Here is a 25,799-nt window from a genome sequence, read left to right as displayed (position 1 = left end):
AATGAAGAGATAGCCCACATCGCATCACGGGAGACCTACCACATGCCAGGCTCTATTTCGAGAGCGTCACAGGTATTGCGCCTATGCATATATTATCACATTTTGTCTCTTTAAACATTGTAATAGGTCCACAATACTGTCTCATTGGTAGAGTTGGTTTTAAAATATGAGTGAAATCACAGGCCCACAGACATTTCCCAGGCAGAGCAACGATACTAAGAGGAAACACTGGTAAGAATAATGCCAGTGAGTAACTTTGTCAGAACACAATAATAGTTCTAATTCTAGACTTCTATTATCATATTATTTTTGGTTCCATTTATTTAAAGTACTGAGTTCATAGATCTTAACTAGGTTGACGTTATCTGGCCATACCTAACCCTCATCAAAACCAGGACGAATGAACAAGTAATTTGGGTTTTCTAGCACTCTTCAAAAACAAACAAACAAAAACCAAGGAACTAGGACACTGTTTTAAGATGATCCTCATTTTTGGCTCCAAGGATTTCTTCCTGTGGCCACACAATTTTCCTTTTTTTTTGCTGGTGGAGAACGATGCTTGGGCACCCCGCCAACGCCGAGGAGCAGGTGATGAAGGCTCACTAGTGTTTTCAGGTTGAGACAGCGAGCTAACCTTCCCCCCCCCCCCTCCAGTCTAGAAAGGTGCAGGATCCGCCGATGCGTGCGTCGCACCGCAGCGGAACGGACGCGGGATGGTCGCGCGTCCCCGGCTCAGCAGAGGCGGGTGGTAGTCAGCGAGCCGGGAGGAAGGTAGGAGAAGAGGGTCGGGGCCAGGTCTGCCGTGCAGGGCGGAGAGGCGCGGGCCGGCGGGGGCGGGCGAGGCTGCCAGGCCGGGGCTGGAGCACCTCTGCAGCGGCGGCCCGGGCGCCGTGCCGGGCACCGTGCTCTCCGCGCGCTCCCCGCAGGCTGCTCCCGGAGGTGGGGTGGGGGGGCCTCCGGCGCGACCGGTGCTCCCGGGCCCCAGCCCCCTGCAGCGCCCCGGGGCTGCGGGGGGCCGGGCGGCCACCAGGGGGCGGGAGCTCCGCGGCGAACAATGGCCGCTCGACCGCGGCGGGAGGCGGGGCCGGGTGGAGAGAGGGCCTGGCGCGCGGCGGGCGGGCGGGCGCGCGCGGCGTGGCGCGGGCGGGCGCGCGCGACGCAGGCGGGGGCGCGCGGCGCGGGCCCGGGAGGGCGCGGCGGGAGCGCAGGGCGGCAGGCGGAGGCGGGGGGCGGGAGCCGAGGTGGGAGCCGGCGGCGGCGGCGGCGGCGGCGGCCGAGCGGGGTCAGTTCTCGGGAGCGCTCGCCAATGTGGAGCCGTCTGCCGGGCGTCCGCAGCCCGCAGGTAAATCCCGGTGCGAGCGGCGCCGCCAGGCCCGACTTCCGCCGGCGGGGTCCGGGGCAGAGCGCCGGGAGCCGGCAGGGCCGCCCCTCGCGGCCTCGCTCCCGCGCGGGCCGCCCGCCCTGGGGGAGGGGAGCGGGCGCGGGGAGGGTAGGGTAGTGGGGGGGCGTGTGCGGCGCGGGCCGCACAGGTGTCCTGAGGGGCGGGGCGGGGCGGGGGCGCCCGGCGTGATGGGGGGGAGGGAGGGAGGGAGGGCGCGGGGCGGCGGGAGGGCGGGGAGCCGCCGGGGCCTTGCAGGGGGCGTCGGGGCGGCGAGGCCGGGGCGGCTGCTGGTGGCTATTTCTGTAGAATGGGCAAGTGGCGAAGACGTAACTCGCCGGAATGGGGAAGGGAGGTGGGGCCGAGGGGACAAAATATAGCCTATGACAAGCAAGTTCCGCCGAGCCTCCGGCGAGCTAGGACCGTGACGGCTCGGCTTAAAGGGGTAGTTGGCGGTAGTGACCTTGCCGGGGCGTGGGGAGTTGGGTGAGACACAAAGCTGGGCTGCAGAATCCGCCGGGAGGGCAGGGACTCGGGTCTCCGCGGGGGTCTCGGGGGGCGTGGGGGAGTGGGGCAGGGTGAGGGGCCAGTTCCGCAGAGGCAATTGAGGCAATGGAGCTAGGAGACCTGGGTAGGGGGTAGGAATGAGAGCTCGGTTGGGTGAGCGCGCTGAGGGGGTGGGGGTAGGGGTGGGGGGCGAGGGGCGAGGTCTGGACGTCCCTGCAATTATTAGGTACAACATTTCGCATTGTGAGCAGTTTCCATTATGGATCCCTCTATGCCACCCCTCCAAAGCTTAGAACTTCTTGAGTGGAGATGGACGGACCATCCAATTAGGGTAGACTAGGCAATGATGCACTCAACAACCTAAGAGAGGATGGATCTTGCAGAAGTGATGGAGAGTATCCTTTAAACGTACCCTAGTAACCGAAAACCTCCATTTTTGAGTGCTTGATCTCACGGTGTTGGGAACTTCGTTGATGCATACTTGGATTCTGATGTATTCTTGTGTTTTCTGAGGGGCAACACTTGAAATCAAAAAGGTGTCGGGCAGGAAAAAAGATGGTAACACTGTTGAATTCATTAGGATGTTTCTTCCCCATCCTTTCTTAAGATGATTTAAATATACTGACCTGGATAGAACTATAGTGGAAAAGCATAATTCAATTAAAAAAAAAAAAGAAAAAGAAAAAAAAAAAGAAAAACTAAGACTCTGCTAGATTTTTTTTTTTAAACATAGCAAGTCTTTATCTTACTTTACTGGAAACTTGAAATATCACTTGATTATGAATTTACTGCAGGCCTGTATTAATTGTGCAAATCAGATAATGCCCAACTGCATGCATGGTGTGTATGGCCATGGTGTCAGCCCTGGGCACCTCTGTCTCTGTCATGACATGGCAGTGGTATGCGAAATTTACTTCTAAGTGGTGTTTAGTTGATCAGGTATAGTGTATTATTCCACACAAATGACTGTTTTCCCTTAAGAAACAGTGTTTTTATATTTGTGAAAGTGTTGCGATTCAACCCAAGTAGGTTAAGTTTCAAGTAGCATACAATTTTTAATTTCCTGTTTGGAAACAATTTCAGCTTTCAGGAAAGTTGCAAGAATAAGAACATTGCAAAGAACATCCTTGTAACTTTTATCCAGAATTTTCCTCTTAGCTACCTTTATGCCCATTTATTATTTACTCTTTGCCACATACACAATCCCTCCCCCCCACCTCCCCTGCACTGTTTATGGGTAAGATAGGTATATTTTAACTCCTTGCTTCCAGATACTGGAATTTTATAGTTGACCTTACTTGGCTTGCCTGGAATGAAGTTCTAGGGAAGAATGGGATCTGCTTCTCTACAAAATTGCAAATTAAGATAGGACTGTCTCGGTGGCTCAGTGGGTAAGGGCGCTCATCACCGAGCCTGGACACACTTGTGGAGGTCAGAGGGCAACTTGTGTGAGCTGACTGTTGTCTTCTACCACGTGGGGCCTGGGGGTCAAATTCAGGTCACCAGGCTTGGTGGCACATGATTGGGAGCTTCAGGACAACCAAGGCTATGGAGTGAGAGTCATTTCTCTCTGCCCCAGGTGGGGCTCTGGGATGAAACTTTCGGGAGCTGTCCTCTGACCTCCACCTTCTCACTGTGGCACTTTAATGTCCCCACTCATATGTACACCTGCACACACAAAAATAGACGTTAAAAAGAAAAAGGATAGTAGTGGAAGTTTTAAATACAAAAACAGAACAGAAAGTGTCCGAGAGTGAGTCGTCGGTGAAAACATTGGAATTGTTTTTGTACCTAACTTCTTTAGTATTTTTTTAAATTGAAAACTATTGTGTGTGTGTGTGTGTGTGTGTGTTTCTGCATGTATGTGTGTGCACCATGTGCACGTCTGTGCTTGCTCATGGAAGCCAGAAGAGAGCACTGGATCCCCTGGGACTGCAGTTACAGACAGTTGTGAGCTACTGTGTGAGTTCTAGGAGTCGAACCCAGAGCCTTTGGAAAAGCGGCCAGTGCTTCACCACTGAGCCACCTCTCCAGCCCCATCAGTATTTTTTTTTAAAAATATATTTTTATTTTTATGTGCATTTGTGTTTTTGCCATGGGTGTCGAGGTGTCCTGAAACTGGAGTTTCAGACAGGTGTGAGCTGCCATGTGGGTGCTGGGAATTGAACTCGGGTGCTCTGGAAGAAGAGTCAGCTCTCTTAACCCCTAAGCCATCTCTCATCATTAATATTCTTACAGCTCCTTGTGGTGCTGGAGTTTGAACCCAGATCTTCCCATGGAACTCTGCTGGGTAGCTTAGATTGTCTCAGCTCCCAGGGCCTCCCGCCTCAGGCTCCCCTGTACTACTGTACCTAGCTTTTACTTCATTTCTTTTATGCTGAATGCTTTGTGTCTGATCATTTATATTCCTGGAAAGAAAACCGTTTATTGAAAATGTGAAGTTGAACTTTCTGTTAATACCAGACTGCATGGAGAAATGGGCTGTGTGATCAATCACATTGAAATAGTGTGTCTCATAGGTGTTCCAGAAAATATTAGAGGGGTGCTACATGTAATAGTTACAGTTTATGCTTATGCCATTGGTCGACTTTGAATATTTCCCCCAAGTTCTGTAGAGCTGCCCTAGATATTAAATGCTTGACATTTGTTGCTGTTGTTGAGTTTGCTATGGAGCCAAGGATAACCCTTGCCTCTACTTCCCAAGTCCCAGGATTACAGGCTTGTGCCACTGCATCCCTTGACTTTGGCCCAGAACAATATTGTAGGATGGTAGATCTTTCATAATTTAGTGTGTAGTGAGAAGAGGACTTTGAACCTGTCTGAACTGGGTGTCAATCATAGCAGTGTGCATGTGGCTATTTGTAGATAACCCAACCTGGAGAGAAATGGCTGTAGGACCTGCATCTCACACTAATGGGGGTAAATGACTGTAAACATGGCAGTGTTGGCACACATCACGGCCTTGTTTCTGGTAGTATTCCCCCCCCCCCCTTTTTTTGGCTTTAACTGGCGTAGTTGAGTAAACTGCTTAGAAACTTTCACTGGCTTTTAGGAAATAGTGACATAATTGGATTTTCTTTAATAGTTTTTTAGGAGGTACCTACTTAAAAAATTAAAATGTTTTTTTTAAAAAGTTTAAAAGACTTATTTATTTAATGTGTTTTGTCTACATGTATGTGTGCCATGTTTGTGACTGGTGCTTGAGGAGGCCAGAAGAAGGCACTGCACCCCTTCCCCCTCCCCCCCTCCCCGGAACTAGAGTTACCAGCAGTTGTGAGACATCTTGTGGTTGCTGGGACCAAGGTTTTCTGCAAGAGCATTAAGTGTTCTTAACCAGGGAACCAGCATTTTTAAAAAATAATTTATTTAACTTTATTTGATGTCATTGGTGTGAAGGTGTCAGATCCCTTGGAACGGGAGTTACAGACGGTTCTGAGCTGCCATGTGGGTGCTGCGAATTGGACCCAGGCCCTCTGGAAGAGCAGTCTGTACTCCCAACCTCTGAGCCAGCTCTCCAGCCCCTAGGGAATCACATTTTTAAAGTATGAATTTTACAGATTCGTTAGAGTAAAACGAATCTGTGCAGTTTGTAGCCTCTCAGTGAGAGGACAGCAAATGTGACATGTGACTAGAATTCCTACCATTTGTAGGATGGGTCCTGATGTAAAGTGTTTATGAATATGCCATTTCTTAAAACTGCATTTATTGAAGGTTATATACATTTAACTTTATAGTTTTTAATTTACCGTGGGCAAATCATGATAAAAGTGGACTGTTAAATCACAGATACAGTTTGCACCTTGCATTCCTCGTGAGCTGCAGGTCTCCCCTCATCCGTAGCCCCAAAGCTGCCTCACCTGTTTTCCTTTGGTAGCCTAGAATCTGGAACTTCGTGTCCTCGTGTGCCTGCCTGGCTATCACTGCAGGGAATTTGGGGACGTGTGACTTGGTTTCTGTAGCAGTGTGTAGTCATAATGGGATTGAACTGTAGCTGGGAGCTCTTTTGACATAGGATGGAGAGGTAGATTTTATGAGACCACAGACAACATAGAGCTACTTTGGGTCTTTTTGATATATCTTGATTTTTAAAAAATCATTGTTTAAAATGTAGGGCAGGAAACTGGGCTTATCTTTAAATAAGAAACAAAGTCTTAAAGATGTATGCCGCTTTGGAATTCTGAACTGTCCATGGTATAGTTAAAAATAATTTTTATATTGTTGTAAATCTAATATAGATAGCTTGTTTGATGAAAAAAAAAATGAATAATTTTAGAGTAGTATCCAATTATCGGTGTTGTTATAGATACAATAGTTAACGTTTCAGTTTATATAACTCATTATAATTGTGAAAGAAAGGCTTATAGAATATGTTCTTTTAAATGAATGTATGTTTTCATTTTTTTAAAAAAGATCTGTTCACTTAATGCATTTTATGTATATGGGTATTTTCTATGCATGCACATTTGCACACCAGAAGAGGGCATTGAATCCCGAGGGATTACAGTTACAGATGGCTGTGAGCACCATGTGGGTGCTGGGAATTGAACTCAGGACCTCTGGAAGAGCAGCCAGTGCTCCTAACCACTGAGCCATCTCTCCAGCCTGGCATTTTTATTTTTGTAATGTCAAAAAATATCTTGTGTACAAGATTGGGACTTAAGAGCGTACCTCGGTATCTTACTTCTTGAAGTCACCCACATTGCCACATTCTAGTACTGAAGGAATACATACAAGTCCGTATATAAATATTTTTACTGTTTAGACATAGATGCTAAGTAAAAAATAATAGGTCACAGAGTTGATGAGTGTTTAGTCAATGCTGAATTTTAGAAGGTAACAGGCACCAAATCACTCAGATGCTTTTAGTGCTTTATTTATACCTTCATCTTCCAAAAGAATTGCCTTGTTTAAAAAGTAGATTAAATTAAAAAATATTTTGCATGAGTGTTTTACCTACCTATGTACCTCACAAGTGTGCAGTAGCCTCAGAGGCAAGAACAGTGTCAGATGCTCCTAGACTAGAGTTACAGGTGGTCATGAGTTGTCATGTGGGTGCTGGAAATCCTCTTAACCTCAGAGCCGTCTCTCCAGCCCCTCACCTCCCCAAGTGAATTATTTCCATTAAAAAGGAAATTGATTGGGTTTGAATATAATTGATTGGGTTTAATTATAGCTTGTCTATTTTAACACCATTTGAGGAGTGCTGCACTTAAATTTTTTTGTTTTTATTTTTGGAGAGAGAGTTTCTCTGTGTAGCCCTGGCTGTCCTGGAACTCACTCTGTAGCCCAGGCTGGCCTCGATCTCACAGAGATCCAACTGCCTCTGCCTCTCGTGTGCTGGGATTAAAGGCTTGCGCCACCACCACCCGGCTTAAAAAATATTTTAACTGTGTTCTCTTATAACTTCATAGAAAACACACACACACACACACACACACACACACACACACACACACACAAAGTAATTTGATCACAGTACCTCCAAATTTCTCATTTCCCTGGACCCTCTTAATATTTGCCCTTCCCACTTTCACGGTTTCCCCCTCCTCCTCTCCCTCCCCTTTTCCTTTTAGTAACACACAGAGTCCAATTAGTGTTTCCTGCATGTGCATGAGCAGCCACGCTCCCTAAGAAAAATGACGCTTCCACCCCGGCAGCTGGCTCTCAGTTGCTGATAGCTCCTCAGGAGAGGTGGGATCTCACGAGTGCCTTCCCCATCCATGCTGCGGTTATTGACTGGCTTGGTCTTGGACAGGTGACCCTCACCGCTGTGTGTTCATGATGCCATTGATGGCTGTGACATGTCCAGAGACAGCGTGTCAGAGCACTTCTCTGTCCTCTGACTCTTCATCCCTGTCCCTTCTTCCCTGTGCCCCTGAGCCTTGTGGGGGTTGGTGAAGATGTCTCACTCAGCACTGCTTTCTCAGTCTCTTAGTCTCAGCACTCTGACCAGTTACGAGTCTCTGTGATGGTAACTTTTTAATTAGCTTTAGAACTAAGAATAGAAATATTTAAATTTCAGAATTTATCACTTTAATCCTAATATTTTTCATTTGCTTATACTGAACAGGGATTTTATTTTAGGCTGGTATCCAAAGCCACAAAGCAGTGTTGAATTTTAGAGTCGAATTGCTGGGATGCTTTATTTATTATTATATAATAAATCGTCCTAGACTATAAGGGCTTAAAGCAATAAACATTATGTTACACTTTCTATGGCTAAGCTTCCTTTGGCCTCTCTGTTTTCTTTTTTCTTTCTTTCTTTCTTTCTTTTTTTTTTTTCCGTTTGAGGCAGGGTTTCTCTGTATACCCTTGGCTGTCCTGGAACTTGCTTTGTAGACCAGGTTAGCCTCCAACTCACAGACTCCTCTGCCTCCCAGTGCTGGTACTAAAGATGTATGCCACTATGCCCTGCTCTCTCTGGTCTTGTGTATGAGTTTGCCCGCAGGCTTTCCACTGGGGCTCCCGTCACATCTGGAACACCACCGGATGTGCTTTCTCATGTGGCTCTTGGCCGAATTCCATTTTGGCGTTTGTGGATTGAAAGCCTTGGTCTTTGCTGGCTGCTGACCCTCCCTTCTATCACTTCTTGGCTATGTGTGCCTTTCCAAACCGTAGCTCACAATAGGTGTTTGGGCTCCTTGAGTGCGGATGAGCAAGAGATTGGTGCATCTGAGACTTGTACAACCCCATCACAAAAGTGATACCTGATTATTTCTGCGTCTGACATTTGATAGATGCTGCCTACCACTTCTACTCTTTAGAGGTTCAAGAAGAGATTGGGTGGGAGTTGCTTACAATAATTTGACCAGGACTCAGAAAGTTATCTGACTGGAACTGAAAATCACCAGTAGCCAGGTCTTCTGTGAATATCATTCCCTTAGAAAATTTGAAAAACAAAGGAAGTAAAAAATACAGATGCTGGGAACACTTGTGAGCAGTGTTTTAAAATTGCAAAGTAATTATGTGTGCATGCACACATATAATGCTTATGAGTGCATGTAAGTGCTCATGCTCGTGTGTAGCAGCCAGAAGATCATGTTGGGCAGCCTGCGGTATTCTCTCTGTAGGGTCTCTCACTGAGCCTGCTGTTTTTGGCTAGGCTGACTGTGAGAGTGCCGGTACCCTGTCTCTGCGCCCTTCCCAAGCACTGGGATGACAGGTTCATGTGGCTGCGCCCAACTTCTGACTTGGTGCTGGGCGCCTGAGCTCAGACCATGCTTTCGCAGTGAGCACTCCTACCCACTGAGCCGTATCTCCTACTTAACAATAACTTTGGATTGACTCCAGTGTGCATCTTGAGAAAGTGATAGACCAGTGTGTGTGCATGTCGGAGTACATGCACCTTTGCCTCTGAGGGTGAGCAAGGTCAACCTTAACAATTTTTCTACAAAAATTTCTGCCTAAGTGGTAGGATTTAACCTTTTTGCCGTGTTGTTTGGAAATTTTTGTAATGGCAGGTACAGGTACATTATTTATATTTAGGTGAATTTTCCTCTTATGAGCCCATGCTTTATTTATTTATAAATTCGTGTTTTTCTTCCTTCCTTTGGCATCTATTTAAAACTTAAATATAGAAGAGATTTACCACATGAAATGAGTCAGAACCAAGGTGTCAGCCCCTAAGGAAAGTAAATCTACATTTAGCAATGGTGGGTATATTACAATAGATTTAAAGTAGTATTTCTAGCTACGTGTGTGGAGATGTGCACACAAGTGTAGGTCCATTGGAGGCCAGAGTGGTTGGACCCCCTGGTGCTGGTGTTACAAGTGTTTGTGAGCTGCCCTGTGTGGGCGCTGGTGACTGAACTCCAGTGTTCTCACGAGCAGTGTGTGCTTTTAACTGCCTAGCCACCTCTCTCACTCCAGTGATTTTGTTTAAAGCAAACTTTGTGTGTGTACTCGCTTTGTACTGATAATAAAAGCAAACACCCCTCTATATAATTGTACATATTAGTTTTATAACATTAAAGAGCATACTTGTGTGTGTCGCATCTTCCTTGAGGGGATGGGTTCAGAGTTGTTCAAAACCTGACTGGAGGAAGGGCTTACATGTTCAATGTTGATCTGAAGCGTCAGCATTGTAGACAGCTTCCCTTTTGCTTGGATTGCCTTTAAGAATTCCAGAACAAGAAGGAACTTAAGGTTCAATAGTCTCAATTGGCACTACTTGTTATGGTGGCCACTGGTCATGGGAGTTTACTGAAGTTAAAATTAATGTGCAGGAAAATTAAACATTGACTTTCTTGGTTGTGCTAGCCACATTTTATGTACTCGCATACATGGCTACTGGGTTGGATTGCACAAATACAGGACCTTTTAATCATCATACAAGTTCTGTAATAATCTGAATAACTCCATTTTATATTGATTTTGTAAAGAGCATGTGTTTAAAATACTCAGTAGTTATTGAAATTACTAAGTCGAACCTTATTTCTTAATTTTCATTTTCCAGTTTATTGGAGCCGTGAGGGATACAGAAGTTTGATCTGTATTGTCTTAACATGCTTCAAATAAACCAGGTGAGTTTGTATAAGGCATGTCACATTTCCATGGTGCTTTGGCCTAGACTGGGGGACACTGTCACTCAGCTCTCTAATTGTAACCTGAATGCTTTCTGGAGAATGCCTCCTGTGTGGATACTACTGTGCAGAGCAGGCTGCTTGAGGGAACGGCAGTAGTCCTAAAAGCTCAGAACGCCCAAGTGTGCAGGACAAAGGCTGATCTGTCCCTTCCTGATGTCACATACTCCAGGAAGTGCTGGTGTGTTCCCAAAAACCACGGTTACAATGTAGCACCACTTGAAAAAGTGATTCCTTTTCTAGGGCATTTCCATGGGCTACACAGTGTACTTCTAAACAAACTGGTGTGTAATACCGTAGAGCACTGAAAGAAGCAGTTTTCCTTAGGTCTTGCCATTCCTCTAAGAACTGCATACACTAAAATTCACCTTTCTTGAGCAAATAATACAATATTGTAGCTCCAATATTATAAATTATTTCATAGCTTCTTTTGTTTGTGACTCAAAGTAGAAGCGATTATTGTTTTCTGTGATTTAGTAACTAATCCCATCTATCCCCTCCATACCCACTTTCACTCACCTTACTTAAGAACTCTCTGGTTCCTGTACCCTGAATGAAATATCTAATGACTTCTAAGCTTATCTGATTAGGCCTTGCTGAGCTAGAGTCATGCTATAGTTATCAGTTATCTAACTTTGCTGTCTTCACACATCACAAACTTTATATCTGAATACCCTGTATCTGGGTTGGGCAAGGCCATTCCAGCTTGAGGACCTGTTCTGCATAGGCTATCATGGACTCTAGTGTCTACCCCTCACTCATTTGGGTTTCCTTGACCCCAAGTCTAGTATGTATCACAGTACCCTGCCTTTTTATTTATTTGCATTATGGCATTTGTAGTTATCAAATAAGAAAATACAGTCTTCCTTCTGCATCTGCATAAATCTTTAGTAACACATTTGTTGTTTCAGTCAGCCACAGGTTGAAAATATTAAAAAGCAAGTTCCTTCTGTTAGACTTTTTCCCTTGACATTATTCCCTAAACAGTTAGTTGTCCATAGCATCAGCATCTCACTAGGTATTATATATAAGTAACTTGACGATGATAGAAAGTATACAGGGTAATTTGTATGAACTATGTGTATGTGCAGCATTTAAGGGGCTTGAGCGTCGGCAGGTTTTTGTCTCTAAGGGAAACTGAGGGGTGACTGCATTTGTTGTCTCCTTTGCTAAGGTAGACTGCACGAAGATGGCGATTTTGCTTGTTTATTCCTCCTCCCCTTCTCCAACACACACACACACACACACACACACACACACACACACACACGCACGCACACACGCACACATGCATGCACACATGCACGCAGGCACGCGCGCAGAAGTTTTCTTGTGAAACAAAATGGCTTTTATCAGCGACACATAGAGCGGAGGTTTAAATACTCTTGGCGTGTCTGTGCTCAGTCGCGTTGGAAGGACCAGTGTGACCTGGCAGGCTTGTCCTAGACTCGTGTGGCTGCAAAGGTGTCGTCCAGTGACTTCCAGCAGCTCTTTGTTGCCACATCGGGTACAAGGGGGACAGTTTGTTTCAGACTTTTGTATAGACAGGTAAAAAGGATTGTTTTTATGATAGTCATATTCATCAAAAGGATGACTACTAATGAGGATTTACCTACTTGCTACTCTGCACATCATTGAATTAGGCATCTTACACATTTCCTTGGGATTTGCCTAGAAATTTTACGTCCTGGTCAGAGATAGTTGAAGTTAGCTGTAAAAGACATGGGTTGCTAGGATCAACTAGGGATTCCATATTACTATTATTGACTAAGTTTCATTCTTCAAAATGTTCAAGCCAGAGAGGAATACTTCCATAGTTGAGAATAGTAGAAGCTATAAAGACTTTCTTATTAGGTAAGCTTGAGTTTGAAATACTAAACTTACGCCGGGTGGTGGTGGCGCACGCCTTTAATCCCAGCACTCGGGAGGCAGAGGCAGGCGGATCTCTGAGTTCGAGGCCAGCCTGGGCTACCAAGTGAGTTCCAGGAAAGGTGCAAAGCTACACAAAGAAACCCTGTCTTGAAAAAACAAAACAAAACAAACAAACAAACAAAAAAAGAAATACTAAACTTACAAGGGACTTTTATTTTTTACTATTTTCATGGCAATTGCTTTCTTACAAGAAGGAGGGTTTGCAAGATAGAAGTAAAAAGGGATGAAAAAGGATTTAAGCTGACCCCTATGAAGCAATGAAGATTGGACTGTTGAATAATGCTCTCTAGGGTTATTTTAAGTATTTATTTGGGAGGACTTGCCTTAACAAATTCTTCTGTATCCACTACTAAAATTGAATATATACAAATAACTGCATTATGCTAGGTCATCTAATAGTTTGATATTAAATCTAACACTATTATGAAATAAAGGAATGCTTTGTTCTGTTATAGTAATGACATCTCCCTTTAAATTGCCATCTTCATTTTTGCTTTTGCCTTTTAAGAAAATATGTTGTACTAAAAAAAGGCAGGTCTCATGGGAAGATGCTTTTAAAAAGTGGGTCCATGGACTTGGAAAAGAAGATGTCAGTGTGGGGAGATGTGGCCGGCCTCAGCCGGTTGCCACCCGCTAGGCCAGTGCTGCCTGCTTGGCTGCCTGGCATGTCTGCTGAGTAGGTCATTAGGCCTCTGGGAGGCCGGGTGGAGGGGCCTGGGCCGGCACTGCCGCCGCCACCGCCACCGCCGCCTGCATTACAGACACCAGAGTCGTGCCAGGGTACTGGCTGGGCAGCAGTGCCGAGGGCAGGGTGGTGTGCCGCAGCCTGGGCTCGCACCCCAGACACCCTGCCCTGCTCCACCGCCACCCTGACTGAGCAGCAGCAGGATGTCAGAGATGAAGAGTGGTTCATTTTCTGGATCGAGTCTCCTCAGGGACTTCCGTGGTATGTTCTGCTGCTGGAGGCCATGCTGGTGTCTGTGGTCGGTGTGCTGCCAGAAGCCAAGTTGAGGTCCATTGTTGGTGCTGCTCATCTCTGCTGCCATTGGGGACCAGGTTGATGTCCATGATTCCTGCTGCCTCCAGAAACCATGTGAAAGGATCATAGGCCATGATCAGTGCTGCTGCTGGCTGCTATGAGCAATGAAGCTTGATGCTTGTTTTGCAATGGTATTGGTGACTGCAGACTCATAACTGAGAATGAGAGACATAAGGCTTCTGTGTCAACGCCCCCTTCAAAACCAACAAAACCCACACACCTCCCAAAACAGTCCAGATGGAAGCTATTGAAGAGAGTCCTTAAAAACTGTGATAAAGATGCTGAAATGTAGCTCTTCACAGTTGATGGCTTCTGGGGGAGGGGGGTGGGGAAGGATTCAATTTTCTTTAAGGGGTTGGCCACTGGGAGTTTGACCATGCTCCAGTGAGTATATGGGCAACACATAATGGACTTGCTGGGGTTTTTGGAGTGGGAGGGCACAAGGATGGGAGGGTGGACCTGGAAGGAAAGGGAAGTGAGTGTGATGGGGTGCATTGTGTGACATTTCCAAATAATGCAAAGTGTGATATATATGTACAACTTACACTGTAGAAAAATGGGTGAGGTGGATGAGAAGAAAAGTCACAAAAATTCCATATCTATTACAGACATAATCACTGCTAGCATTTTTGGCATGTATACTTAATTTTTTTTTTTGGTTTTTCGAGACAGGGTTTCTCTGTGTAGCTTTGCGCCTTTCCTGGAACTCACTTGGTAGCCCAGGCTGGCCTTGAACTCACAGAGATCCGCCTGCCTCTGCCTCCCAAGTGCTGGGATTAAAGGCGTGCGCCACCACCGCCCGGCTTACTTAATTTTTTTATGAAGGTATATTTCTTTGTGAATATGATGTTTTTACAAATGCATTATGCCATATTTAAAATTCTAGAGTGATTTAATCATCTTTAATTTAGAAATGCTAAAGCTTACTTAACCAAGCCTTTATTGTTGAGGCAGATTTTTATGTAAATTTTTACATGTCTCCTTTTCTAGTTATTATAACTTACTAGAGATTAAATGATAGTCAAAGGTTACTAGAGATATTTTGTATATAAACATGAAAATACACAATTATATTTACTAATAGGATAGGAGATGCTCATTTCCTTCCCAGTCTGACACATCTTCCACTTCTGCCGTCTGTCTGACAGAGTGGTTTCAGTTTGCATTTCCATGATTTGTTTTTCTCCCATTTACTTTTTCTTGTTGTGTTTTGCCTTTGTGTCTACTGTTGCCCCTTTTTTTATTTGTAAACAACAGTCCTTGAATTGTAATCATCATTTGTAAAGTGAATTGTTCAACAAGTAACTAAAGGGAATTCACTAGCTTCCAGGATGTAGCAGAGGGGGGGCGTGGTATATTTATGGCTTTTCTTCCCGATATATAACTTCATAAGGAGAGAAACTTTTTTTTTTAACATTAAGCTGCAGCAGTGCAAGTTAATAAGGTACCTGTGCTGAATAGTGTTAAGTGAGTGGCTGAAATAGGCCATTTGTTGTGGGTAGGCATTGCGGGAAACTTGATAGGCCAGGGTATCCTAAGGGGTTGGAGAAGTCTGGAGTAGACAGTTGTAGCGTTGGGAGAGAGAGTTTACAAGGATCTAAGCTTGAGAATAGATGTTGGATTATCGAAGCGAGAGGAAGCTCTAAGGCATGCGTAAAGTAGAATGCAGAAGGGTAGTGGAACCATTTAAGGCAGGGGGGCCACATGTTATAATGATAGTTATTACATGTCTGCTATAAAGATAGGCTGTGGGAGTTTAAAGTATGGGGATGCCTGTCTCACGGGTTTGTGATGAGGAGCTAACGAGTTAGCGGAACATACTGCTTGGCACTGGCCCTGTTACTACCATTATTACCATTGATTTTACTAATAATACTGTTGTTGGTGCCAGATTCTGAAAACTGGTAAAAGGACAGGTATTCAGAGTAGACTCCTGTGTTTAAATGCTTGGCCCCTAGGGGTGGCACTGTTAGGAGGTGTAGCTTTGTTGGAGGAAGTGTGTCACTGTGGAGGTGGGCTTTGAGGTCTTTTTAAAAAATATATGTTTTTTATTATATGCTCAAGCTATGCTCAGAGTGGCACAGTCTCCTGCTGCCTGCAGATGAAGATGTGGAACTCTCAGCTTTAGGGTTGAGGATTTAGCTCAGTGGTAGAGCGCTTGCCTAGCAAGCACAAGGCCCTGGGTTCGATCCTCAGCTCAAAAAAAAAAAAAAATCACTGTTACACCCATGATTTTGCCGGGTGGCGCACGCCTTTAATCCCAGCACTTGGGAGGTAGAGGCAAGTGGATCTCTGTGAGTTCCAGGAAAGGCACAAAGCTATACAGAGAAACCCTGTCCAAAAAAAAAAAAAAAAAAAAAAAAAAAAAAAGAGTAATGAGTTGCCATGGTTATGGTGTCTTTTCAGAGCAATAAAACTCTAAGATAGAAGTTGGTACCAGGGATAGTACTGGGGTATTGCTGTGATAGGCCTAAGCGTGCTTTTGTTTGGAGGAAGTTTGGATTAGAAAAGCAGTTGAGCACCTCCACTGGGGTTTAATGGACTGTACTAGTAGGAACATGGGAGACAGTGGTGCTGAGGGTGATTTGAACTCTGAGAGTTTGACTCAAGAGGTTTCAGAGAAGAATGTTAGCATATGGCCTAGAGATTGTTCTTATGATATTTTGGCAAAGAATGTGGCTGTTTTTTGCCCTTGTCCAAAGAGTCTGCCTGAGGCTAAAGTGAAAAGCCTTGGATTAATTCTCTTGGCAGAGGAAATCTCAAAACAGCCTAGTATAGACTCTGTCATGTGGTTATTAGTGGTCATTCTTAAACAGCTCTATAATGAAAAGGAGCAAGCTGAGAAAGGAAAAACATAAAATGTACAATTTGAGGAAAAATGGAGCACCAGGAAGTGGAATGGAGCTAAATCCTGTGTTCAAAGAGATAAACAGATTAAGAAATGGAATAAAAGGAGTGGTTACCTCAGGAGAAGACCCCACCCAGCTAAGCTTTCAACTTGTGAAAATGAATTAATGAAAGTGAAAAGGAATTTTAAAAAGCTTAGGGCCAGGTGTGGTGGTGTACATCTTTAATCCAAGCACTCAGAACGCTGGTACATCTCTGAATTTGAGGCCAGCCTGATTTACAAAACAAGTTCCAGGACAGTCAAACTTAGGTAGTGAAGGAAACCATGGAAAACAGCTGGTGAGGATGTTATTGAATAAGGGAGCCATGTTCAAGTCCCAGCAAGCAGCAGAACTTGGCAGCTTCGGCCACATGGTTCTGGCTTTAGAATCAAAGATAGAAGAAAGGTATTTTCTAACCTTCCTTCATGACTAAGGAAAGCTGCTGATGTCAGGGGTGTACCTGAATGGAGACCTACAGAGGCCATTTTGTGAAGCTGTGAAGGTGAAGCCTGGATTACCTTGGAGACCCCCAAGAAGTTAGAGATGCCAGAGTTGTGGGGTACCTGCTGAGGAGAGCTGCTAACAGGGAGTGGAAACAGCCTGTGAGAGAGAAGTGTGCTGCAGTCAACAAAGATGAGAGAAGCTGGAGATCTGAAGAGAATTTTGACATCAGACATGGAGGTGCAGAGTTTGGAGTTTGCCCAGCTGGTTTTCAGTCTTGCTTTTCTCCAGTATTTCCTCACTGTGCTCCCTTCCCTATGTTTTGGAATGGTGATGTATATCCTGTGCCGTTATGTGTTGGAAGTATGTGATCTGTTTTTCGATTTTGGTTTTATAGGGGATTACAGTTACGAGATTGCATGAATCTCAGAAGAGATTTTGACGTTGGACTTTTTTTTTTTTGTTTTTCGAGACAGGGTTTCTCTGTGTAGCTTTGCGCCTTTCCTGGGACTCACTTGGTAGCCCAGGCTGGCCTCGAACTCAGAGATCTGCCTGCCTCTGCCTCCCGAGTGCTGGGATTAAAGGCGTGCGCCACCACCGCCCGGCGACGTTGGACTTTTAAACATTGTTGAGACTGTGATAGACTATGGGGACTTTTGAAGTTGGACTAATTCATTTTTTGATGCCAGTACTACATGGATATTAAAGCCAAGTAAGAAAACTACAGACCAGTGTGCCCTATAGGTACAAATATCCTCAGCAAACTTGTAGCATATTTAAAAGGATTTCATGACCAAGTGAGAATTATCCCAGGAATTCAGGGGTGGTTCAGCATAAGTAAATAGAACAAGGAGAAACATATCATTTGAGGGTTCTGATTTGCCAGAAAGCTTTTGGCAAATTATAGCACCTGTTGATGAAACAGGATTAGGACTAATAAGGAAAGTCTGCAATATTTCCTCAACATTCAGCATTTATGAAAACCCAAAGCTGACATCCAAGTCCATCTTGGTCAGTATTCTATTGCTGTGAAGAGACACTGTGACCATGGCAACTCTTATACAGGAAAACATGTAACTGGGGCTGGCTTACAGGCTCAGAGGTTGAGTCCATTATCATCACGGCAGGGAACATGGCAGCAGAGGCAGGCGTGGTGCTGGAGAATTAGCTGAGAGTTGTACACCTGCGTCTTCAGGCAGCAGGAGAGCCACTGGGTCTGGCTCGGGTTTTGAGACCTCAAGTCTCCCCCGCTCCTCCCACCCAGTGATACACTCCCTCCAGCAAGGCCACACCTCCTAGTCGTCAGGTAGCACCACTCCCTGATGACTGAGCATTCAAATACATAAGCCTGTGGGGGCCATTTGTATTCAAACCACCACAAACTGTGTAGTGGAAGACGGAAACTCTTATCAGAAGCAAGAAGACATACTCTTTTACCGCTTTCAGTCACCTATAGTGGGAACTCTAGCAGGAACAGTTATATAAGAAAAAGAAACCCAGGTGCACTTGGAAGAAATAAAGCCATATGCAGATGACAGGGATCCTCTGTATAGAAAATCTTTATGAATCTGTCCACACAGAACTCACAAAGTCAGAAACCAAAGTGAGCATGCATATAGGTACATAAAAACCATATAAAAATAGTTGTGTTTGTGTAGGCCAGCAATGAAAATCTCAATTAAAAATTCATTTATGAGCCAGTGAGATAGATGGCTTAGCTGGTAAGGGCACATGTTGCCAAGTCTGGGGACTTGAGTTTAATCCCTAGGAGCCACGTGGTGGAAAGAAACAACTGACTCCTTTAAGTTTTCACATATTTGCCATGGCACATGTGCTTTCCCCAACACTAACTAAAAACAATCTGTTTGCAGGAATGCCTATAGAAGAGTAGACTTCTTTATAAAGGTCTTGCACACTGAAAATTATGAAACATTGTTGATAGAAATTAAACGTAGATGGGTAGAAAAACATACTGCATCTCTGAATAGGAAAGCTTAGTAGGATTAAGATGGCACTACTATCTCTCATGCAGCCTACTGATTCAGTATAATCTTTATTAGAACTACAATAAAATGCTTACACATACATTAAGAGCAGGCTTAAATATCCTAACAACAAAGAAAAGAAACAAAGCTTATGATAACTCGTATTTCCTGTTTGAAATTTTACTACAGTAATCCAAACAGGATGTTATTGGCAGCGAAGATGATTTATGGACCAATAGAATGAAATTGAGGATATAGAAATAAACCAGAATGCAACTGATTTTCTTTTTTCTTTTTTCTTTTTTGACATGACTGAATGCCGAGACTTCAGTGGGGAAAGAATAAAGTCTTCCACAGGTTATTCTGGGACAATTGAAAGTAATCCTTATTCATACACTACACAAAACTCAAAATGTATGTGTGTTCTAAATTTAAGAACTGGGTTGTGATGGTGTTTGCCTGTCATTCTTGTTCCTCAGGATGGTGATGTGGATGTTTCAGTAGAGGATAAAGGCCAATCTGAGCACTGTAGCAAGTACGTGTGTCAAAAGCCGTCTCCCCAAACCCCCAGAACTTTACACAACTCCACTAAGAAGTGGGGGAAACCCGAAATAGTACTATAAAGAAGTATACAAATCACCATGATGCCCATGAAAGAAACACTTAACTGCATACATGACCAGACAGATCCAAAGGCCCATGAGATACTACATGCACACTAGGATAGCCAGAACCACAAGACCAACACAGCAAGTTTGCCAGGACTGGAAAGATTTAAGCTTTCATATACTAATGGGAGTTTTAAATGATGAACCTTTGTGGAAATGTTGGAGAGTTCCTTAAACTAAAGCATAGATTTGTCGTGATCCAGTGATTTTCATCTAAATACATATCCCAGGGCATTGAAAACAGTTATTCAAATATTTACATTCATAGTAGTTTTCAATAGACAGATGAGAGAAAAAAAATATCCATCGATGGATGAGTAGATAAGCAAATTGTGGTGTTTCAGTAAATAGTACCTAAACATAAAAAAAAAATGTACTGATACATGTCATACTGTGAGTGAGCCTTAAAAATATATTAAAAGAATCAAACACACAAAGTCAAATTTGCTGTGATTCCTTATTTATTTATTTATTTATTTATTTATTTATTTATTTATTTATTTATTTATTTATTATGTATACAGCATGTATGACTGCATGCCAGAAGAGGGCACCAGATCTCATTACAGATGGTTGTGAGCCACCATGTGGTTGCTGGGAATTGAACTCAGGACCTCTGGAAGAGCAGTCAGTGCTCTCAACCTCTGAGCCATCTCTCCAGCCCGCTGTGATTCCTTTTATATGAAATATCTAGAATAGTTAATTCAGAGAGGCATAATAAAGATTGGTAGTTGCCAAGGGTCTAGAGCAGTGGTTCTCAACTTTCCTAACGTTGCAACCCTTTAATACAGTTCCTCATGTTGTGGTGACCTCCAACATAAAGTTATTTTCATTACTACTTCATAACTAATTTTGCTACTGTTATGAATCATAGTGCAAATATCTGATATGCAGGATATGTGATCCCTGTAAAAGGGTAGTTTGACCTCTAAAGGGGTCACAACTCACAGGTTGAGAATCATTGGTCTAGAGTCAGTCCTGGGGAGCACCTAGCTGCCTAATGGGCATGGCGTTTCCTTTCAGAGAGAAAGTGTTTTGCGAGTAGATACAGGTAGCAGTTGTAAAGTGCTTTGACTTAGTAAATGGCAGTGTATTGCTTGCTTCTAGTAGATTAATTCGATGTTATCACTTCATTTCAAAATTCAAATGTTTGCCAAGAAAAAAAAAAGAAGACACAGCTCATAGCCAAGATTTAAAAAAAAATCCATTGACTAGGAAGACTGATTGATTTTGTAGACAAAGGTATAATAGTGCTGCTGTCAAGATGTTCCAAATGTTTAAGTAGGAAGAGGAAAATGACATGAAGGGGAAAAATAAAATATACACTGATGGAACTTCTAGCAACAAAGAGTGTAACACCTGAAGTTAAAATACTGAATAGGGTTGACAGTAAATAAGACACCAGAAGAAAAGAGTGAGCTAGGAATTCTGAGTGTTGAGAATGGAGCACAAGCTGGAAAGGCTTCAACCACCACCACTGCTAACGTCATGCTCATCACCACCAGCACGACAGGCATCAGTGAGCTGTGGGGAGAGAACAGATCACACGAGACACAAATGGATTTGGGCCCAGGAGAAAGAAAACACAAAATATTAGAAATGACTACATGTTTGCTGAAAACTGTAAACAGTGCTAAGAAGGAAGTCAGTGAACCCAAAGTGAATGACATGCTAAAGGAACCACACATAATAGCTGAAAAATAGCGATGCTGAGGAAATCTTGACTGAGACACATGGATGCACTCTGAAATACTTCCCTACTCCCTAGCATGCTGTGGTACAGGGCAAATCCTCTACCATTAAGCTGCGTCTTCAGCCCTGAATAAATAATAAAGATGAGAATGGATATGAGATGCTCATGGGATCCCCAGCCAGAAGAGTGGTGCAGCATCCTTAATGAAAGAGAAACACCTGTCAACTCGGCATTCTATTCTAACTGAAAATACTTTTCAAAAATAAGTGACTTTTAGTTGTGATTTTTAAAAAAAACTCTTGGGTTGAAATTTACCTACTAAAATCAATTCTGGTGACTTATTTTAACCTGTACAGTTCTGTGGCACTAGTCACATGCATATTGTTCTGTATCTATTGCTGCCATTCATCTGCAGACCTCTGTAATTTTCCCAAACTGGAGCTGTAATTAAGTGCTAACTTCTCCCATTGCTCTTCTCTTGAGCCCCTGGCAATTGCCATCTTAGCTTCTGAGTCTGCATTTGACACTACCTTCATTTAGTTATTTAGATATAGTTGTGTAGATTCGTCCTTCTGTCAGTGGCTTAAATTTAGTACAGTGTTTTCAAAGTTCATGGTATAATATATAACAGAATTTTCTTGCTTTTGAAAATTGAATAGGAAATACTCCTGTGTGTGTGTGTGTGTGTGTGTGTGTGTGTGTGTGTGTATTGTCTTCATCCACTAATAGATATTTGAGTTGTTTTCACCTTTTTATTAGTGTGATTCTGAGTGTATATGTTTATGTATACACCATATTTTGTTTTCCCATTCATCTTTTGGTGAACACTTGGGTTATTGCTCCTGTTTGTCAGTTGTAAATAATACTGCTATGAACATGACACAGAAGCATTGAGTCCATCATTTGAGTTCTTTTTGTATATTTCCAGAAGTGAAATTGTCATATGGTAATTCTGCCATTAATGCTTTTAGGAATTGCTACATTATTTCCCATAGAGAATACATACAACAATGCACAAGAGTTCCAGTTTCCCCACGTTTTCATGAATACTGATTTTCCATATAGAAAAGGACTGGTAGCCACTCTAACTGACACAGTGAGGTATCTCCTTGGGGTTTGGGTTTTTGTTTCTGATAGTGACAATTGTGTGTGCTGACCAGCTGTACGTCATCTTTGGAGGACTGTCTGCTCCAGTCCTTTGTTCGTTTTTATAATTGGATTGATGAAAATTACATATCCTGGCTATTAGTCCTTTATTATATGTATATTATTAACAAAGATGTATTATTATTAAATTGTCTTAAAGTGGAATCTGAAGGAGTCCATTTTCAGTTGTCCAGCTCTATAAATAAAGTCATAAGGGAAGTTCTTAGGTTAAAGGGAAAATATTAACACAAGGAAATTTGGATCTTTGAAAAGAAGTGATTAAACGGTTGGCAAACACAAGACATTTAATTTTTAACCTTTTGTAGACAGTGGACTAGGGCTTGCACTGTGGTCCAGTGAGTTTTAAAGTGCTTGCTTATGTGCAAGGCCTGGATTTACTAGCATGGGGAAAGAAGAGATAATGGGTTAGGGCTAAAATGTTAGTGTATTGGGGGTTTCTAGCATGCACAGAAAGAGATTGATGTCAGTGGCATAAATGTCGAAGAAAGGGAAAGGCAGCTATGGAATTGTTAATACACATAAAAGGGTATAATGTTTTATTTCATGAAAACAGATGTGGATAATGCTTGTGATCTCAGCACTTGGGAGGCAGAGGCAGTCAGAGGAAGGGTTCTTTAAGTTCAGGGCTGACCTGGTCCATCAAGGACCACACAGTGAGACTTTGTCACAAAACCAAACCAAACTAAACCAGGGTTGGGAAGGTCAGTAAGTGCTTGCCGTACAAACCTGAGGAAGGACCTGAATTCCCATTCCTCAGAACTCACATAAAAAGCTAGGCACAATGGTGTGCGTGTATAATCTCCATTCTGGGAAGGAAGAGGCAAGATTACTGGGAACTTGCTAGACATGAGTCTAGTTAAGTTGGTAAGCCCCAGGTAGTGAGAGGCCATATCTCAAAAAGTCAAGCTGGTGAGTGATAGACAAAGATACTCAACATTGTCCTTGGTCCCCATATGCACATGCATGAACAAGTGCACCTGCAGAGAGACACAGACACATGCGTTAAGTATCACCCATAAAAATAAAAAAAGAGGAACATAGCAAAAGAATAGATAAATCCAACAGCAGTGGTACCTGAAGTGAATTGAAATGATCTGAACATGCTAACGGAAAAGTGAAGGTAGGTTGGCTTGAAAATCAAAGATCCATACATAGTATGTTTATAAGAAACTTCAGAAACAGAGATAGATTAAACATACAGGAGTAGATGAGGACTGCCCTCCTCTTGAAACAAGCTTTCTCACTCTAAAAGAAAGAAATCCACACAATTCATGAAAACGATAGTTCGTGGGACTTTGGACATCAGCTGGTGAATATCACTGATTGCTGAGAGATGAGAAACAGAAAAGTTTGAATTTTCTCTCAGTTAATGTTTTGGATTAACTAATAATTATAATAATTACAATACTCTCCTGTAGCTGAAAGTTTTCCTATGTCCCACCAGGTCCTGCCTGGGCCCCCCACGGCCCCACAGTCCCGCAGCCACTCAGACCTAAGTAAACACACAGAAGTTTATATTAATTAAAACTGCTTGGCCATTAGCTCAGGCCTACCACTAACTAGCTCTTACACTTAAACTTAGCCCATTTCTGTTACTTCATATGTCGCCATGTTTTCTGTGGTTTACCTGTGTGCCATTACATGCTGCTCCCTGGACTGTAGGCTGGTGTTTCCCGACTCAGCCCTCCTCTCCCCAGAATTCTCCTCTTTGCTTATCCCACCTATACTTTTTGCCTGGCTACCGGCCAATCAGCATTTTATTTATCAACCAACCAGAGCAACATATTCACAGCACACAGAGCAATATCCACAGCACTCTCCAGTGCAATAGTGATGAGAGTTGAGACCATTGAGAGGTGGTTGTTTCAGAAATGGGCTCATTATTGTGAGAGTGGGTTTGTTTTAAGAGTGAACTTGGCCCACTTCTGTTCTCTTGCTGCTCAGCCCTCAGCATTGGTCCTGGTATTGCAGCAAGAAGGCTGGCCTCCCAGCCCTGGAGTTCCCAGACTTCAGAAGCACAAGGAAACAGTCTGTGGTTTTGGCAAATTATCTCATCTTGGTATTCTACTATAGCAGTATGAAATGAATAATATGCAGTGTGAGCAGTATAGTCGCTGTAGCTCTTCCAGGACAGGAGACCTAGATGTGGTTGAGACATACGATGAGAGGAGAGTCTGTTCTCCCTCACTTAACATGATGCTCTTCTGTGGCGTGGGACATACGATGAGAGGAGAGAGTGTTCTCCCTCACTTGACATGATGCTGTTCTGGAGACAGGCAACAAAAGCAAGACTTGAACAGACTACTTCTGTGCACTTAGCTACAGCCTAGAACAAAGCTCAGGAAGAGGTATAGGCATGGAAATATCCAACACAGCAGGGTAAAACTCAGTGTATGTTGCTCAGTAAAAATTATGTATGCAAAGAGACTTGAAAATATAATCCATAAGAAAGTAAATACTCAAAACACATACTTAGCTGACATAAAGTGATAGAATAAAACAGAGGATATTAAAACCAGTTACACGCTGGACAGGCCGGCTTATTTCTGTACTCAACTACTCTAGAGGACTGAGGCATGAGGATACTTGAGTTTTAGGTCAGCAAACACTACACAGTAGGACCCAGTCACTAAGATAAAATTGTTTTGGAGAGGTAGCTGTGCTGCTCTTCCAAAGGACCCAAGTTGTAGTCCCAGGTCCCACATCAGCTTCTCATAACTCCCTATAACTCCAGCTCCAGGGGGATCTGAAACCCATGGGCTCCAAGGGCACATATACATTTTAATAATGCATAATTAAAAGACTAATACAGACATTCATAATTAAAATAATAAAAAAACAAAATAAAAAGTAAAATGGGCTGGGGACAGAGCTAAGTTGTAGAGTGTTGTCTAGCATGTTTCAGACCTTGGGTTCAGTACCTAGCCCTGCAGAAAGTAGAACAACATCTTCCCAAACAAACCAACTAATGAACCCTAAATTGTACATAAATTTCCAAATGGTCTTATTAAATAAAAAATATGGAGCCAAATATAGGGATGAAAGCCTTAGAGAGATCAGGGAAATAGGGAAAGCCACCAGCCAACCTTACCTTACCAACTCTGCAGCTTCCAAAGAGAGTGACTGCCTGTCTACCCAGGCTTATATGCCTTGCTGTTCTGCCATCTGATTTGTTCTCTGTCTAGCTACAGCACTTCTTCTTCGTGGCCAGCTGTGTCACTTCATGTCTGTACAGGCCTCCAGAACTCTATGGTTGGTACTGGGATTAAAGGTGTGTGTTACTATGCTTGGCTCTGTTCCTTAGTGTGGCCTTGAACACACAGAGATCTTGCCTAAGTGATAGGATTAAGGGTGTGTGCTACCACTGCCTGACTTCTTTGTTTACTTAAAATGGCTTGCTATTTCCTCTGATCTCCAACCAAACTTTATCTGTTAAATCACAAATAAAATATGACCACATTTGAGCACAAATAAAATATCACCATACCAAATAGCCAAACAGCTCCTGCTGAATTATTT

The 25,799-nt window shown here is 43.4% G+C and overlaps 1 protein-coding gene across 9 annotated transcripts in view; it reads left to right on the top strand.

Moving 5' to 3' along the window:
* Positions 1 to 675: 675 nt before the first annotated feature.
* Stau2 (staufen double-stranded RNA binding protein 2) overlaps positions 676 to 25,799 on the top strand; it is a 299,895-nt gene continuing 274,771 nt past the window's right edge. For 5 of the 9 annotated variants that reach the window (XM_028864622.2, XM_028864625.2, XM_037206427.1 and 2 more), the window contains exons 1-2: positions 1,326 to 1,342; positions 10,341 to 10,407. Coding sequence is in view for 4 of the 9 variants with exons in the window: in XM_028864624.2 (XP_028720457.1) it covers positions 1,307 to 1,342 (36 nt within the window). In the remaining 5 variants the exon portion in view is untranslated. Of the gene's footprint in view, positions 772 to 1,224; positions 1,343 to 1,843; positions 1,865 to 10,340; positions 10,408 to 25,799 lie in introns of those variants that run through there. The other 4 variants (XM_028864627.2, XM_028864626.2, XM_037206425.1 and 1 more) reach the window with 4 other exon arrangements.

Source organism: Peromyscus leucopus, chromosome 5 (genome assembly GCF_004664715.2).
Source record: "Peromyscus leucopus breed LL Stock chromosome 5, UCI_PerLeu_2.1, whole genome shotgun sequence".
Classification (NCBI taxonomy): Eukaryota; Metazoa; Chordata; class Mammalia; order Rodentia; family Cricetidae; genus Peromyscus; species Peromyscus leucopus.
This window is presented reverse-complemented; position numbering and strand designations above follow the sequence as displayed.